Here is a 19,486-nt window from a genome sequence, read left to right on the forward strand (position 1 = left end):
AAGGAAAGTTCAGAATCACTTAAAATTGCCAATAAGTGATTATTTATATTGTGTGTCCGTATTTATAATATGTTCAAGTCCACCTCCGTAATATAACGGTTGGCGCTACTAGCTACCTTTCTCGGGGGCCCGGCTTTGAATCCTGGCACTGTCAGAAACTTAAGATTGGCATGAGCGTTGGTATGTGGTTAAAACGGTGCATGCAGCTAATTTCCATTAGGGGTGTGCTCGAAAAGAAATGCACCACCTTGGGACGAGGACATGAATGTACGGATGTAAAATACAGTATTTCTCTGAGCTATTGATGTTGCGTAATGGAGGCCTACTTGTGTAATTATATTTGTGTACTGCCTTTCCAATTCCATTTCGTTAGGTTGTAACGAAATACTATACAATTTCACAATTTTAGTACGGTATATTTATTATTATTATTATTATTATTATTATTATTATTATTATTATTATTATTATTATTATTATTATTATTATACTAGCTATAATTAAACTGTGGCAAAGAAATACAATGTGTATCTATTATGATGTGTGTTCTCTAAAAAAGATGCCCTACCGCAGCTTGCTTTGCAAATATAACATTGCTACAATAATTTGTTTCTAATTGTTTACCTATTTGTAAAATGGTTAAAATACATGTTGTAAAGAGTTAGTTTGTATTAACTAAAATGAATACATCCAGAATTACTTCTTGCGATTTACTGCTATGATCTACCGTCTTTTCAAATGCATTTCATGAGGTCATGAAGAAAACCTTTGTATCACAGTATCTATTAATGCAGCCAACAACAAGTATAGAGTTCTCCCCGAATGTCATCGCATTGTAAAATGATTCTTCTTCTTATTCTGCTGATTCTCCTTCTTAATTTATTTATTGGGTTCCGTTTTCGTGTTATACACAGCCACTAGTCGTTTTATCTTGTAAAGCCAAAACTATAAAGGATGGTATATTAATTGTAAAAGGGGGGAAGATAAGACATTAGCTGAAAAAAAAAAAAAAAAACATACGTAGGTATCATATACTGCATGTCAAAAACAAAACAAAACTTAGAATAGAGAATGTACAGAGAGAAGAAGGTTCTACTCTTCATGCCAGTGTGAATCATTACGGCGGCTATCTGCATCACAAATATGACCAGATCAACAAATAGGGAATTCTAATAATGGCTTTAGACAAAAACATAGAAAGGGATTCCACGATAGAGGGCCACTGTAAAATAATTGAATATATGTATGTAAACATTACACATATTCCAGCTCCTTATGATCAGCTGTTGATGAAGGTGCCCGTAAGTAGTTTTCATAATGTCCACCCGCAGCAGCACATTGCTATACGCACGGAGCCTATAGGCATTTCTGAGTGAATACTGGGTTCTTTGGGAATACGTAAAGGTGCTTCAGAACAATGGCGGAATTATATGGAACACGTGAAACAGATGGAGAATCACATGTGGGAAGCTGATGACCTCATAGAATGTCTTCACGATAAAATTGTGATCAACCTCAATGATTGACAGCTTCAGCTCCAATCACGATATTCGTGTGCTGACCCCGACTCTCATTTCGACTTGGTTGTGCAGCCACTCGATACAGATTAATTACAGCTGTACAAAATAAGCTGACTCTTAAATATGCTGCATGATGATATAAGCATATTTCATGTCAGTCTAATAATAAGATATAAATTATAAACAGGAGAGTTTTCCACCTATTTAATACTTAGTTGTATTTACAATGTTATTTACATTACATGGGACTAGTTTCAACCCTACTTGGGGTCATCATCAGCCATATTAAATATTCACAATATTTGGCTAAATCCTAAAACATGTTTCTAAGCAGTAAGAATCTCATGAATATATAATTTACAATATGAAGTGTGGTTGAATTAGGCAAGGTACTACGGCGCTCAAAATGTTGCAAATGAAAGTGAAATATTACGTGTGGCATAGGCGAGGAATAAATAATACAAGTACACTAAAAATGCTAAAAAGTCTGGAATAAAAGTATAAATGAGATGCTCAGTGTTGTAGGTCAAAAATTTCAGTATGATTTTAGACTCGTGGAATTCAGTAGGTCCTGGTAATACATAACACAGTTGTGGACCGAGTGCTATGGTACTAAGAATGAACACAATATAAACTGACACATATATAAAAATATACAAGTATGTACAATGTCTGAGTAACAAAATGTGTAGTTGATACTCTCTAGAAGAATCTGAAATTAGTTGACTATGCACTGTATCAGCTTAAGCAGAGAATTTGGTACTAGGTGTATTAAGTAACCAAGCTATGTTGATAGGGCTGCATGGTTGATTGTTGGAATTGTGCAGACTGAAATTAAGGTTTTGAATTATTCTTGAAAAGAAAGTAGAAAGTAAACCGCACAGCCACTTGCTTGGTAATGTAATGTTTATTATGTATGTCAAAAGAATTCGTTCACAATGCTTTAAGCATGAAATTGTAGTTAATACATAGTAGTTAAATTCAGTAAATTAATTCATTGTTTTAAGACATGGCCGGTAAGTGGCAGTATGGGACTTGACTAATATGAATACATTGATGCATGAATCCTTTTAAATGTGTCCCAAGTTACAATCTGTGATCTGTACTGTGTTATAGTGCCGAGTATAACTTTCAGTCATACGCCAGTTCATTTGGCAACGAAGGCGAGTGGGGCGAGGGAATGACGTTACTTTCGCTTTTAGTCAGTTCAAAAGATGGCTTGCAGTATAGTAGGATTAGAGGACCTGCCTCAGTGGCTATGCCCACTTGGTGGAGGTATTTTTAAAATTGTGCTATTCTTGCACTCTGTTACCTGAGATACATCCCTGGAGGGTTATACCACTCTTAGTTACTCCTTAGTAGAACAGATTTTATGTTTAACTAAGAATTACTTACAAATCAGGTTTAGATATTATGTCATATACATAATACATAATTTTCAAAATAATTTTCTCTCTTTTGAAGAATAAGATTAAAGAGAGGTTATTTCAGAGATATAAGTTAACAGCATAATTTGTACTTCTATTTCTTTTATTATACGGTATCAAGTTTGCAACATTATTAAACAACATGGTTTATTTACATGCAGTTTTTGAAAAATTCTCTAAAAAAGCAATTCTTTAACTAATGACTGTGCAAAGTGAGGTATAGGCCTAAGCATTTCATAAATCCCCAGCTATTTAGTTTTGTGTGGATTATTGTCCACTTTCCATATAAATTTTACTGTGTTGTCTGGCATGTAACTTTTCTCTTTCCATTCTTCATGGCCAACTGACAGCAATATTCAATTTCTACTGATAGAACCACAGTTGTCATTACTCAGTATGGCAAATGTCAGCTCATGGTATCATTTTAATGTGCCTCATTTTCATAAACTGCTTACAATTAAAACAGAAGCATGTCTTATGTCCTGAACATGTGTGTATGGCAAATGTCAGCTCATGGCATCATTTTAATGTGTCTTGTTTTCATAAACTGCTTACAGTTAAAACAGAAGCATGTCTTATGTCCTGAATGTTTGTGTCGTAATCTTTCTACTTTAGCTTTATGCGATGTGGTCACTTCCCATGACCTTTGCTACACCACCACACCCTTCTGAATTCATACATTTACCGGGCGAGTTTGGCTGTGCGCGTAGAGGCGCGCGGCTGTGAGCTTGCATCCGGGAGATAGTAGGTTCGAATCCCACTATCGGCAGCCCTGAAGATGGTTTTCCGTGGTTTCCCATTTTCACACCAGGCAAATGCTAGGGCTGTACCTTAATTAAGGCCACGGCCGCTTCCTTCCAACTCCTAGGCCTTTTCCATCCCATCGTCGCCATAAGACCTATCTGTGTCGGTGCGACGTAAAGCCCCTAGCAAAAAAAAAAAAAAAATACATCTATGCCATTATTTTAACGCTGTTATGTGCAAGTCAACTATGTTGTAATCTTTCTGTTGTAATTAAATGCCGCACTGTTTCTTGCCATGACTTTTGTTACACTACCACACCGCATCCCTCCGACATCTGCAGCTTAAGTCACCGCTGTCATCAAAGCCGACTCTAATGAATCGCATTTCTGACTTGCCTGTGTTTGATCGGCGACACTAACTTAGTTACATACTGTACAAATATCTGCATTTAATGAAAATTAATACGTTCAGTACTGAATTATGTATAATTGGGTTATATGCAAATGAGGTTTAATTAACATGTTTTCAAGTTATATTTTGCTGGGATTTACAAAAATGAATACGCAACTTTGTATAAAAATAGCAAGAAACTTAATTATAAATGAATTACATTTAATATTATAACAAAACCAATGGAAATATTCACACATTGTACAAACCATACTGTTAAAATTTATAATTGTATGGTGACTAGTTCCAAATTTGTCAGGTTGAGATTTGTATTACTGTCATTTTAATATAATACAAGTATTGATTTGCTTTCCACCTATTCAATATAATAAAAAGTTTTTATTGTTAGGGTTTTATCCTTGACATAATACTACAGTTGGGACATGTTTCGCTCATCTACCGAGCATCCTCAGCCATTAGGCTATAATGTCTCAAGGTTAAGTTATGATTTTGATGTATTTACAATTAATCGTACTTAATTGTACTCTTAACACTAATTAGGTAAAACATTTTGTTGAATTGCAGTTATGATATACAATGTAGGAACTGGCAGTTAGTTGTGAATAAAATAACAGTGCCAAGGTTAAGGGTAAATGACTTGATTCATTACCACTGATACCTAAGACTCAATGATAACATGACATAATGAGATTCTGGCCTAAAAGGTTTCATGCATGTTATGCATACATGCATACAAACTGTCGTTTGTCAAAATATTTTTAGAAGACCCTTTCATAATTAATATCTGACACTGGAACCCACGTTGCTCTTAGTGCACTATCACCAATGCCTTCCATTGAGATTTCGGAGTTCCTCTTAACACTTGGAAATCTTGGAAGGCATTTTACCTTCCATCATCAGGGATTCCTTTCAAGTTCATATTTTTCTCAAAAGAGCCTTCATCTTGCCTCCCATGCTGACTGAGAGATCATATGCTTTCTGTAAGGAAGTTTAGTAACAGGTTTTGGAAAAGTGCAATTGGAATGCCTGGTCATAAAGGTGTCCAATTTTTATGTGAACGTGGGTTGTCATTTTCATTATTTCCTCTATTGTTCTTCCGCTTTTTAAGATAATAATAATAATAATCGTATGGCCTCAGCTACCGTTTGCAGACATTTCGATTTGACGCCATCTGGCTGTCTGCTCGTCAATTTCGACGTTCCGGTTTACTCTGTCTGCCATCTAGCGGACCTAGAGTAAACCGGATCTCTCTTGGGCGTCTATGGCTGAGATTTAATTAATTTTGTCGGGTAAATACCAAATGTATCACCAGAGATCTTTTACATGCCGACATCGTACGACATGGAGTGTCGAATGGACTTTTTTCCGCCCTTCAAAAATCGGACTACCTCTGCCGGGTTTGAACCCGCTATCTTGGGATCCGGAGGCCGACACTCTACCACGGACCCACAGAGGCAGCTGCTTTTTAAGATTGCCCTTCAGTTTATCAAGTTCTCCTCCATTGTGTTGCAGTCAGTGATTTTATTTTTGAGTTAAGGAAAAAAGAAATATTTCATGAAGAGAGGTTAGGGCACTGTTGGAGATTTGGAAGCTTAATGACCACCTTCTGATAGGTTGTGCAAGTGCATGCAGGACTAGCTTGGAATCAGTTGTTTATTTACCTTTTCCCAGAGAATTTAGGGTAGCCGGGATCAATTTATTGACGTTTTCAGCATCAGCCAATATATAACTAGGATTTATTTACCCTACTCTTCCCAGATTCTTGGGTTGCCTATCAGACGAAGTATACTTAACACGTTTTTAATTGGTTAAAATTTTGAGTATTTATCATGATTTGTTTTTGGTTGTTGTGGTTGCTTCTCAGTAGCAGTGGTTCCCGAAGCTGGAGATCGATCCTTTCAGGACTAACACTGTGATCTTCTTTAAGACCTTAATTAGTCGGTGGAGAAAAAGTTCACCAAAAATCCAGGAAGAGAAGGGTCGATTCTACGCGCTCCCACAATTAGATCGATAACTGAGATTTTTTTCTAGAATGTACTTCCTCTAGTACCTAGTATAGGATGGTAGGCTAAAGAATTTGCCGTTTTTCTGCATCAGTGTTCACAAGGCTGGCCACTGTAGCTTTCAGAGTGGACCATTGGATATATTATATAGCCTACTGAAGAATAATTTTTTTATGGCAAGTATGCCAGTCCTGCTACTACCATTTGTTGCTAAGCCGCACTTCTTCATAGACTTTGAAACTTCCCTTCTTAGTGCTTTGGTTATTCTTGATTGAATCGTATGATGTCTAGCATTTCATAGAACTTCTCCATGTGGGCATGGTCTCTGGATGTGTACAAGGATTTTTATCTCTCAATGGCAATGCCTACAGGGTACCTGTGACCTTCCCAGAATGGATCAAACAGCAGAGACAGTAGCAGTTTTAATAGCCTCTTGCCATTCACTGCATGAAAGCCCATCATGATTTTGTAGCCATTCATTCACTGGTATTTACTGCTTGAATAGTGTTACCCCTTTTTCCTTTGCGAGGTGAAATGTTCCATTTATCAACTTTTGTGGTTTCTGTGCTCTGAGCAAACTTTTTTAATAGCTAGAGTGTTTGTTTTCATGTCTAACAAGTGTTCATCTTCTTCAGTAGCATGATGTGACAGACACTGCAAACTTTCTTTCCTGATATTTCAGGATTAAAGAGTTGAAGAGTTCTACAAGTATTAATATGTTGGAGACAGACTTCCTGTGTTGAACAGAAAAGACTAGGGCCTTTAAATCTGTTCTGTATGAAGATTTCAAGTGTTGAACTCAGCTTGGTTATTAAGGAAGTTGAAATTTTCAGTTTATCAATAGAAGTTACTCCAAGATAGCAAATCTGATCTCCGTGCTTTGACGATGGAATAGTATGTGTATCGGTTTATCCTCTATAACATTATTACTATTGGCTCTTCTTTAATTTTACCTTTGGCTATGTTAAATGCAGTTGACTTGCTCGGATTTACAGCAAGCTCAATTTCTGTACCTAAATCTTCTGATAGCGGTTTTCAACAGTTCCAAAATGAATTCTTTGCTTTTCCCTATTATGATAATGTCATCATGTTATCAGCGAAACCCATCACGTTCGATTCTTCATGTATAGAGCTAAGTAGTATCCATGATGTGCTGATGGTTTCTTCTGTTTACTCGTCAACTATGTAGTCTGTTACTGGATGGGGAAAGAGATGATTCTTGCATTACACCTCTGCTTAGGTGAATTGCTTTTGTCTACCTCATACAGATTTCGATTTGTGTTAAATTTCCCTTCTGATGGGATATGATAGCATCGGCAATTTGGGAAAGGACTCCGTGGCTTTGAAATGTTCTGGCTCAGTGATTGTGCTCAATTCTGTTGAACAGTGTGATCGAAATAACTTTGTCTCTAATATGAACCATGTAATCTTTGTACAGTGAACTCAAAGGTTAGCTTGATCTTGTGTCAGCCTTCTTTGACATGTTGACAACAATATCATGCGTGCAACCCCCCCCAATGTATGTTGAGGAGAATATTACTAATCATAAGTCTGTTGGTTATCAACAATTGAATTGCACAATGTATTTCCTGGGATATTTATCTTGGCCTTCTGAAGAGAGTGTTTCAGGTAGGCAACATGGGGTATTATTTCTTGCAGAAGTTCATATCACTGTTTACAGTCTGGAAGGTTGAGATTAGGGTGACCAATAGATCAATGAGAAGGGGAAAAGAGGTAAAATATATTCTATAGCCAGTTGCAGGATTTTGGTGCTAGATCCTGCTGAAAATCTATTCTAATTATGAAAGAGGGTCATTTTGAGATCCTTCACTATTTTTTCCAGAGTTGTTTCATTATACATTCTTTCTGTTGTTTATATTCTTGTTCATAAAGAGAGCCAATTGTTGCTATCAAAACTCTTCCCTGTCATCCCATAACTGAAGACCTCCCCAACAGCAAAAGGCTTTTTAAAATTATGAACAGAATTAATCTGGATCCATTTACTTCCTAATGATTGTGTAAGAATTTAGATTATATTATCCTCTGATTGTTTACCTCAACTGTGAGTGACTGTTATAGTGTTTGTAAACTTTCAGCCTCATTTTTTATCTCTTGAAAAAAATGGATATTTTAGAAATGTTCAGTTCATTGGCCATCACTAATAGCTTCTATATAGAGTTCCTTTGTAGACACCTTACCCTGCTTTCTCAGCATACTGCAATGTGGTGGTTCCTCATACGGCCAGTTATGGATGATTTCATTATCAAACCATTGGATAGTGTGATTACCATGAGTCTCTAAAGTACTGTATTTAACCTTGTGGGGAGGGGCTTGAAAATTTTGCCTACCTACACCCTACTTTGTGCATCAGTATACTCCAATAATTTTCATAATTGCTATATGCAAAACAATCGCACATCTCTGAATTATTTTTCATGTGTTCCGTTCCCTCAGAAAGGCTCTCTTGTTAGTGGGTTAGAAATAAAAGTGCTACTTTAGTTTGGTTTATCCTCATAAATATAATTGTTTAATCTGTTTGATTTTGTTTACTTTCAGCTTGTACGAACAGTTTCAGATATGTTCCGCCTGGTTCCTTTCTCAGTGTTCATTATTGTTCCATTCATGGAGTTCCTGTTGCCTGTTGCTATCAAGTTTTTTCCTGGGATGCTTCCGTCTACGTTCCAGACTGCTACAGAGAGGGTAATCTTTTAATTTAATATATTTTCAAAATTATTTGTTTGTTGTATGCATATAGAAACATGAGTGATATGAAACAAAAGAATGTCTGTTGATCTATAATTATCATTTCCCCTTATACAGATGCAGCTGGTTGGATCTAACTTGCTTCCTCTTCATTTTTGTTTTGCTCTCTCTCAGACACACTTCATTCAATAACATGTTCCAGCCTTGCCTTATGCCTTACTTACGCAGGTCCACCTCAGTCTTCCCCTGCCTCTCTCTCCTTTCATTGGTAATGCAGTTGTCTATTGTTGCATGCCGTAGTGGTCTGTGACATGACATGTAAGGGGTTACATATTTTTAATTACAATCATTTACACTATAAACTTTCTACTTTCTCAAAACTGTACAACAATTACTTTGCTAAGTGGTAGTGAGCTACTGTGCCTTTTGAGTTGACAAATATTTTAAATATTGTTCTGTTAAAACTGAAATATGTGACTCACCTATTTGGAAAATAAAATTCCATTCTCATATCCTTACTGACAGCAAATTGATCGAGATGCGCAGAAAACAATACAGCATTCTTGACTTTGCAACTGCTTAACTAGTCATATTTTTCAGACATGCTGGTATTAAAAATTCTATAAAAATTACAGTATTGTTTGTGAAAGTTTAATAGCTAGTGTTGGTCTTCCATGCCTTTTAATCTTTTTCTCCTGTAATGGCCTTGATAAAATATTTGTGTGCCGGGCTGAGTGGCTCAGACGGTTAAGGCGCTGGCTTTCTAACCCCAACTTGGCAGGTTCGATCCTGGCTCAGTCCGGTGGTATTTGAAGGTGCTCAAATACGACAGCCCCGTGTCGGTAGATTTACTGGCACGTAAAAGAACTCCTGTGGGACTAAATTCCGGCACCTCGGCGTCTCCGAAGACCTTAAAAAGTAGTTAGTGGGACGTAAAACAAATATCATTATTATTATTTAAAATATTTGTGATTGTGAACCAATTATTGAATTTATTTCTATTCACTTGCAATAACTTTTCTTTTATAATAAGGACATTACAGCAAGGAACAAGACAAGAAGAGGAACAGCTACAGCAGCATTACTGCGTAAAGAAATGGCAGGTGTACTACCATGCCATAATATTGGCAAACAGTTGAAGTTTTTTAGAATACGATGATCAGATTGGCATTGTAATGCTATGTTGAGTGCCTTGCAAAATTGAGTACCAAGGTCAAATAAATTCAGGCAAGGACCTCTTGGGTGGAGTCATGATGTGTGCTTATCATAATATTAAGTGCAAGCGATACCACACCTCCCCTGCACCTACTCCTCAGTTACCTAGAACTCCCATAGTAGAAACATTCCTAACAAGGCTGGTGCATATTAACATATAAGTTTGGAGGATATGGTAAAGAGAATATGGTTAATTGTTAATATTATTGCTTGCAATATTGGTTGTAAACATTTTCAGGGTAGTGCTAACATGCTACTGTCTTATGGAGCTACCTGTTTGCATTTATTCTTCAGTTATCCATTTAGTATATCCAAATATCTTAGTCTGTTTTCCTATTTTTAATCACTAAACGTTTTTTCTTTCCTTATGTCTTCTTTTCTCTTCATTTCTTATTGTGCCTTATATCATTTATCTCAGAAATTTGATCACTACATGCTGTATTGAATTTTCACCTTTCTTTGTCATGTTATCATGATGATTATGATAATAATCTATAACTGGTAGGTTCTTCAGTCTGTTAAAACTAATTTATGATTAAACCAGAGGACCCGTGCTGCTCCGCAGCATTCGTTATAAGTAGGTCAGATAACTTTTCTTGATATGCCTATCATAGTCATATTGTTTTGCCTGCCCTTTTTAGTGGTTGTATGAACATTTAATAAGAAGCGTGTTATGGTATGCCGCAGTTCACAGTCAGAATTCATCCATTCTGACGTCATCACGGCATCTGTTTGGTAAAAATCTGTGCCCATCCAGTTCGTTCTTGATGTAAAGCTTGGTGTTGTGTCAGAGAAGCCAATGGTACTCTTAATCGCAGTTCTTCTATATAGAATGGTAGTCTTATGAGCTCATAGGTTAGGCTCGAAGGGGCGTTTTTAGCCATGCAGGGAACTTTTTTAAGATACATGGCCTTCATTCTTTCTCATGTAGCTAGGTTATCCGTTGATAGGTGTTCCCAGATAATGTGTAAACCGTATTTCATGATGGGATCTGTTTGTACGTAGCTTTTTTTTTCTGTTCGCAGCATGTAAGTTATTAGGAACGCTTTGCCATATGTTGAATATATTTGGAAGCTGGGAAAGGGTAGAGAATCAAAGAGTATTTAGTAGGGAATAGTATTCCTCTGTGATCAAAGGAAGTGTGTACTCTCGCTGCATGCAATGACATTACTTATGATTAAATTCCGAACCTCTCCGCAGTGCTCACATGGAGTGAGGGCATATGACACTGTTGATGGTGATTCGTCCGTTGGATGGGGACGTTAAGCCTTGAGCAGATCTCTTGTTGCTATTTGACAGGAGTAGGCTATATACTGGCATCGGGTTTCACCCTCTCCTCTCCTCTCCTTTCCTTTTTTTTTTTTTTTTTTTTTTTTTTTTTTTTTTTTTTTTTTTTTTGTTGCTATTTTGCTTTACGTCGCACCGACGCAGATAGGTCTTATGGCGACGATGGGAGAGGAAAGGCCTAGGAAGTGGAAGGAAGCGGCCGTGGCCTTAATTAAGGTACAGCCCCGGCATTTGCCTGGTGTAAAAATGGGAAACCACAGAAAACCATCTTCAGGGCTGCCGACAGTGGGGCTCGAACACACTATCTCCCGATTACTGGATACTGGCCGCACTTAAGCGACTGCAGATATCGAGCTCGGTGCTCTCCTTTCCTACTAACATATCTCATGTCATTCATTTCAACTCATTAACTCCTCTGATATCGAGTTTGATAGCTGCAGTCGCATAAGTGCAGCCAGTATCCAGTATTCGGGAGATACTGGGTTCGAACTCCACTGTTGGCAGCCCTGAAGATGGTTTTCCGTGGTTTCCCATTTTCCCACCAGGCAAATACTGGGGATGTACCTTAACTAAGGCCATGGCTGCTCCCTTCCCACTCCTAGTCCTTTCCTACCCCATCGTTGCCATAAGGCCTATCAGTGTTGGTGCGATGTAAAGCGGCTTGTAAACAAAAAAATACTCTGATGAGGTTGACATCAGGAAGGGCATCCAGTCATAAAACCCGCCACGACAGACTCATCTCACCTCATGCTTGATTCTGTAGAGAAATGGGACAAGATTTGGACAAACAAACAATGAAAGTTTTAGTCGCTTAGCAACTTGCTGAGTACAGAATGTATTGCAGGTTAGCGTAAGCCTTCGCCTGCAATTATTGGAGTGATCATTTAATGATATTATTTTATGATTACTCAAAGTTGGCTGAACTTGGAGACCTATAAATATCTCATGATTTACTGGCAGGTAATTCCGGAGAGAATAAAAAAAATGAAGCAAATCGGTCCAGTAGAATGGACAGACGGATTTGCCAAAGCTGTTTTTAGTAAACTCTTTTAATATATAGATAACATTTAGAAAATACAGTAAAACTTGCTCAAAGCAGAATTGCAAGGGTCTGAGTTTCTTTCCTGAATTAGACAAGTTTCCGGATTGAACAAAATTATACAAAAAGATTCACAAATTACTTACCCTTGATCCGTTAGTCTAGTTTTGATGATGCAAATCTCAGTAACACAATATCTTGGTGTACAGTAGGTTTTTATTACTCTCGCATAGGCCTGCACTATATCACACTCAACATAGTATGTACTTGGACTTTTGTACCAGAAATAACTTGATAATAAAGAACACATGGTTTGTGAAGAGGAATAGCCATAAGATCAGCCGATATAGTTGGGATGGACAGTATGGAACACTCATTGATTTTATAATAACAGACCGAGAATGCCTCCTCTGTGAACCATGTGACCTTGCCGCGGTGGGGAGGCTTGCGTGTCCCAATGATGCAGATAGCCAAGCCGCAGGTGCAACCATATCGGATGGGTATCTGTTGAGAGACCAGACTAACGAATGGTTCATTGAAAGGGGGAAAGCAGCCTTTCGGTAGTTGCAAGGGCGGCAGTCTAGATGATTGACTGATACGGCCTTGTAATAATACTCAACATGGCTTAGCTGTGTTGATACTGCTACACGGCTGAAAGCAACGGGAAACTACAGCCGTAACTACCTCCCGAGGACATGCAGCTCTCTCTGTATGAATGATGTACTGATGATGGCTTCCTCCCGGATAAAATATTCCGGAGGTAAACTGGTCCCCCATTCGGATCTCCGGGTGGGGACTACACGAGAGGGGGCGATCATCAGGAAGATGGATACTGACATTCTGCGAGTCGAAGCGTGGAATGTTAGAAGTTTGAATCGTTGTGGTAGGTTATAATATCTGAAAAGGGAGATGGATAGGCTAAAGTTAGATGTAGTTGCTATAAGTGAAGTACGTTGGCAGGAAGAACAAGATTTTTGGTCAGGCAACTACCGAATTATCAACACAAAATCAAACAGGGGAAATGCAGGAGTTGGTTTAATAATGAATAAGAAAATAGGGCAGCGAGTAAGCTGCTACGACCAGCATAGTGGAAGAATTATTGTCGTCAAGAGAGACACCAAACCAATGCCCACCACAATAGTGCAGGTCTATATGCCTACTAGTTCAGCGGATGATGAAGAAATCGAAAGAATATATGAGGAGATAGAAGATTTAATACAATATGTAAAAGGTGACGAGAATCTAATTGTGAAGGGAGACTGGAATGCAGTAGTAGGCCAAGGAAGAGAAGGTAGTACAGTAGGAGAATTTGGATTGGGACAAAGGAATGAAAGAGGAAGTCGCCTGGTTGAATTCTGCACTGATCATAATTTAGTCCTTGCCAATACTTGGTTCAAACACCACAAACGACGGCTGTATACGTGGACGAGACCTGGAGACACTGGAAGGTATCAAATAGACTTCATTATGATTAGGCAGAGATTCAGAAACCAGGTGTTGGATTGCAAAACTTTCCCAGGAGCAGACGTGGACTCTGACCACAACTTGTTGGTCATGAAATGCCATCTGAAGTTGAAGAAATTGAAGAAAGGAAAGAATGCAAAAAGATGGAATCTAGACAAGTTGAAAGAAAAGAGTGTGAGGGATTGTAAGGAACATGTTGCACAAGGGCTAAATGAAAAGGCTGAAGGAAACACTATAGAAGAAGAGTGGAGGATCATGAAAAATGAAGTCAGTAGGGCTGCTGAAGAAATGTTAAGAAGGAAGAAAAGATCAACTAAGAATCAGTGGATAACTCAGGAAATACTAGAGCTGATTGATGAACGACAAAAATACAAGAATGCTAGAAATGAAGAGGGCAGAAAAGAATACAGGCGATTAAAGAATCAAGTGGATAGAAAGTGCAAGGTAGCTAAGGAAGAATGGCTGAAGGAGTAGTGCAAGGATGTCGAAGGCTGTATGGTCCTGGGAAAGGTAGATGCTGCATACAGGAAAATCAAGGAAACCTTTGGAGAAAAAAAAATCTAGGTGTATGAACATTAAGAGCTCAGATGGAAAGACACTTCTAGGGAAAGAAGACAAAGCAGAAAGATGGCAGGAACATATCCAACAGCTGTATCAAGTTAAAGATGTAAATAATTTGGATCTGGAACATGAAGAGGCTATTGATGCTGATGAAATGGGAGACCCAGTTTTGAGGTCAGAGTTTGACAGAGCTGTGAGTGATCTAAATAGGAACAAGGCACCTGGAATTGATGACATTCCCTCTGAATTACTGACTGCCTTAGGAGAAACCAGCATGGCAAGGTTATTTCATTTAGTGTGCAAGATGTATGAGTCAGGTGAAGTCCCATCCGATTTTCAGCAGAATGTTGTTATACCTATTCCCAAGAAAGCCAGTGCTGACAGGTGTGAAAACTACCGCACCATTAGTTTAGTATCTCATGCCTGCAAAATTTTAACACGTATTATTTACAGAAGAATGGAAAAACAAGTTGAAGCTGAGTTGGGAGAAGATCAATTTGGCTTCAGAAGAAATGTAGGAACACGTGAAGCAATCCTGACTTTACGTCTGATTTTAGAGGATCGAATCAAGAAGGACAAGCCCACGTACATGGCATTTGTAGATCTAGAAAAGGGATTCGATAATGTTGATTGGACCAAGCTATTTATGATACTGAAGATGATAGGGATCAGATACCGAGAACGAAGAATTATCTACAATCTGTATAAAAATCGGTCTGCAGTGATAAGAATAGAGGGCTTTGAAAAAGAAGCAGCAATTCAGAAAGGAGTGAGGCAAGGCTGCAGTTTGTCCCCTCTCCTTTTCAATGTTTATATAGAACAGGCAGTAAAGGAAATCAAAGAGAAATTTGGAAAGGGAATCACAGTCCAAGGGGAGGAAATCAAAACCTTGAGATTTGCCGATGATATTGTTATTTTATCTGAGACTGCAGAAGATCTCGAGAAGTTGCTGAATGGTATGGATGAAGTCTTGGGTAAGGAGTACAAGATGAAAATAAATAAGTCCAAAACAAAAGTAATGGACTGCAGTCGAACGAAGGCAGGTGATGTAGGAAATATTAGATTAGGAAATGAAGTCTTAAAGGAAGTAGAGCCGGGCTGGGTGGCTCAGACCGTTAAGGCGCTGGCCTTCTAACCCCAACTTGGCAGGTTCGATCCTGGCTCAGTCCGGTGGTATTTGAAGGTGCTCAAATACGACAGCCCCGTGTTGGTAGATTTACTGGCACGTTAAAGAACTCCTGCGGGACTAAATTCCGGCACCTCGGCATCTCCAAAGACCTTAAAAAGTAGTTAGTGGGACGTAAAACAAATAACATTATTATTATTTAAAGGAAGTAGATGAATATTGTTACTTGGGTAGTAAAATAACTAACGATGGCAGAAGTAAGGAGGACATAAAATGCAGACTAGCACAAGCAAGGAAGAGCTTTCTTAAGAAAAGAAATTTGCTCACTTCAAACATTGATATAGGAATTAGAAAGATGTTTTTGAAGACTTTCGTGTGGAGCGTGGCATTGTATGGAAGTGAAACATGGACGATAACTAGTTCAGAAAGAAAGAGAATAGAAGCTTTTGAAATGTGGTGTTACAGAAGAATGCTGAAGGTGAGATGGATAGATCGAATCACGAATGAAGAGATACTGAATCGAATTGGTGAGAGGAGTCAGATCAAAAATTAGATGTATGGCTTTTCAGGCGTTTGCTCTATTAACCAGCATTTCGTCTTAGGTCTGACACTAGACTCGTCAGAGTGGGATGTGTCAGACCCTACCCACTTATGCTGGGGTGTATGCAGGTGAACTTATCAGAAGCCTCTTATGTGGCACAGTCTGATAACTGCATACGGGAGATAAAACTCCACAATGGAATTAATGCCCGCCTAGCAATTCCAAATGGTAATTCTAAATTCCCATGGAGGGAATTAGATATTTTTCCACCAATAGAGCATATCAAAAATCAGATCAAAAATTAGATGTATGGCTTTTCAGGCGTTTGCTCTATTAACCAGCATTTCGTCTTAGGTCTGACACTAGATCGATTTGGCTAAATTTGACGAGAAGAAGAGATAGAATGATAGGACACATCTTGAGACACCCAGGACTTGTTCAGTTGGTTTTTGAAGGAAGTGTAGGTGGTAAGAACGGTAGGGGTAGACCAAGGTATGAATATGACAAGCAGATTAGAGCAGATGTAGGATGCAATAGTTACATCGAAATGAAAAGGTTAGTGCAGGATAGGGTGGCATGGAGAGCTGCATCAAACCAGTCTATGGACTGATGACTCAAACAACAACACCGAGAATGAGGAAGATTTATCATGAATACGAAGATAATCCCCAGTAAAAGTATGGGGGGTGATCATAGATTATTAATTGTGGAATTAAAACAAGTAAAATTCCCTAAAATTTTATTGAAGAAGATACCAAAGATCAGGATTAGGGGATTGGAGGAGGAGGATAAAAGAATAGCGTTCCAAGATTGTATAAAAAGGAAGTTGCCTAACACAGAAATACGAAGTGGAGAAGAAGAGTAGGACTATTTAAGACAGATTTGTGAAAGCAACAGTTGAGGTATGCGGAAAAACAAAATCAAAGGGAAAGGAGACATGGTGGTGGACAGACAAAATTTAAGAAGAAATAAAAGAAGGGAACAAGGTGAAGAAAGAAATGGATAAAGAAAAGCAAAAAATGTATCAGAGGGATGAGAATAAGATAGAAAGATTACATGTGGAATACAAAAGATTGAAACTACAAGAGGAGTATCAAGGAAGAAAGGAAAAATGTTAGGGAAACTTGAGCAACAAAATTGAGCAAGATAGTCAAGGAAATCAAAAACTATTATACAGATTAATAAAATGAAAACAAATGATGGAGCTGTACCTTAATTAAGGCCACAGCCGCTTCTTTCCAACTCCTAGGCCTTTCCTATCGCATCGTCGCCATAAGACCTATCTGTGTCGGTGCGACGTAAAGCAACTAGCAAGAAAAAATCAAGGCATTAGAGAGAGAAGATAGATCTATAGTACATGACGAAAAGGGTCTTCAGAAGGTGATGGAAAAGTATTTTGATAAACTTTATAACGAGGATGACTGCTCGGAGGAAGGGGCAGATAAGAAAGTGGAAATAATAGATGGAGAAAAAGAAGAGAATTCGATAACATGGTTGGAACTTGAAAGGGCGGTGAAAGCAAGTGGAAAAGATGAATTCAATGCTGATATGATTAAGACAGCAGGAAGCATTGGACTACAGTGTCTATACCGAGCCCTCGGTACCATATGGAAGGATGAAAGGATACCTGAAGATTGGCAACAAGGAAGCATTGTACCATTGTTCAAAAAAGGAAATAGGAAGAAATGTGAAAATTATAGAAGTATAACCATATTATCACATGGGCTAAAAATAATGGAGAAAGTCATAGAAAAATGACTGAGGGATATAATAGAAACACAGTTAGAGGAAGAACAATATGGCTTTAGACCGAATACATCAACAATAGACTTGATATTTACAGTGCTAACGACAATGGGAAAACATCTGGAAGGGAACAAGGAAATCATCTTCGTATTTTTGGATTTGGAAAAAGCTTATGATACAGTTAAGAGAAAACGTATGGGAATGCCTACTGAAAAGAAATGTACCTAAATCATTAATTAACAAGATAAAAATGTTGTATAATGAGTAAAAGCAGTGTACAAGTGGGGAGTGGTGACTCTGAAACATTTTATACAAACAAACAAAAAAACAGGTCTCAAGCAAGGAAGTGCACTGTCGCCATTGTTGTTAATTATTTTGATGGATGAACTCATAAAACATGTAAACAGAGTATCAGTAGTGATGAAGTGAATGCTTTGGTATTTGCAGATGATGTGGTGATTTGGGGAAAGGGAGAAAAGGAAGGACAAAGGAGACTGGACATTTGGAATGAAAATCTGAAGGAGTTTGGAATGGTAATTAGTGAAAAGAAAACTGTAAAAAGAGATAAAGAGAAGCCAAGTGAACATAGATAGAGAACGGTTAGAGAATGTAGAACAGTTTACATATCTGGGTAGCATTATTAATGGAAGTAGTGAAATCAACCCTGAAATGAATAATAGACTACAGTAAGTAAAGGTACAAAATTGTATCATCAAGTCAGAGAGCTTTCATGGGATGACGAAGTACCCAAGGGAACAAAATTAACATTATATAAACAGTATTTCATACCAATTGTAACATATGGACTAGAAACGCTGGTAACTAATAAGAGACAAGATAGTAAGATCCGAACAGTGGAAATGAAATTTTTAAGAACATCAGTTTAAAAGACAAAAAGAGATAGAATTCAAAATATTAAAATCAGAGAAGAGCTAAATATAGAACCGTTAGTATAGACATACATAAAGCAAGACTGAGGTGGTCTGGACATGTAAAAAGAATGGTAAAATAACGGGTACCAAGAAGGGAATTGGAAAGAGAAGTTAAGGGAAAGTTGGAAGACCGAGAAGAAGGTGGATGGATCAGATTTGGAAGGACATTAGAGAAGCTGGATTGGATGTAGCGGAAGTAATGGAGCAGGAAAAGTGGAAGGACAGAAAGGAGGCTTGTTAACCACACCCGGGCGACTGGAGTGGGACATTGATGATGAGTAATAAATATGTTACAAGATTGTGAGCAACTGCAGAATGACCTTGATAATGTTGTGAGATGGATAGCAGACAATGGTATGATGATAGACGGGGTTAAAAGTCAGATTGTGAGTTTCCCAAATACGAAAAGTCCTCTCAGTTGTAATTACTATGTTGATGGAGTGAAAGTTCCTTATGGGGATCACTGTAAGTACCTAGGTGTTATGATAGGGAAATATCTTCATTGGGGTAATCACGTAAATGGGATTGTAAATAAAGGATACAGATCTCTGCACATAGTTATGAGGGTGTTTAGGTGTTGTAGTAAGGACGCAAAGGAGAGGGCATATAAGTCTCTGGCACCGCTGTCTCAATCTCTATATACTGCCTGCTCTGTGCCGCGAGAATTGCACTTACAGCGACATTGCAGATGGCAGCACTTACCGCACCCAGAGCAGATGTTGGTTATATGAGATTTCTTCCGTAACACAAATATAAAATGAAAAACT

General features: G+C 38.1%; 1 protein-coding gene across 1 annotated transcript in view; it reads left to right on the forward strand.

Annotated features, from left to right (window-relative positions):
• LOC136858403 (mitochondrial proton/calcium exchanger protein) overlaps nucleotides 1-19,486 on the forward strand; it is a 248,121-nt gene that overhangs the window by 9,463 nt on the left and 219,172 nt on the right. Inside the window, exon 3 of the mRNA XM_067137923.2 lies at nucleotides 8,662-8,805. Coding sequence (XP_066994024.2) covers nucleotides 8,662-8,805 — 144 coding nt within the window. The remainder of the gene's footprint in view (nucleotides 1-8,661; nucleotides 8,806-19,486) is intronic.

Source organism: Anabrus simplex, chromosome 1 (genome assembly GCF_040414725.1).
Source record: "Anabrus simplex isolate iqAnaSimp1 chromosome 1, ASM4041472v1, whole genome shotgun sequence".
NCBI classification, from domain to species: Eukaryota; Metazoa; Arthropoda; class Insecta; order Orthoptera; family Tettigoniidae; genus Anabrus; species Anabrus simplex.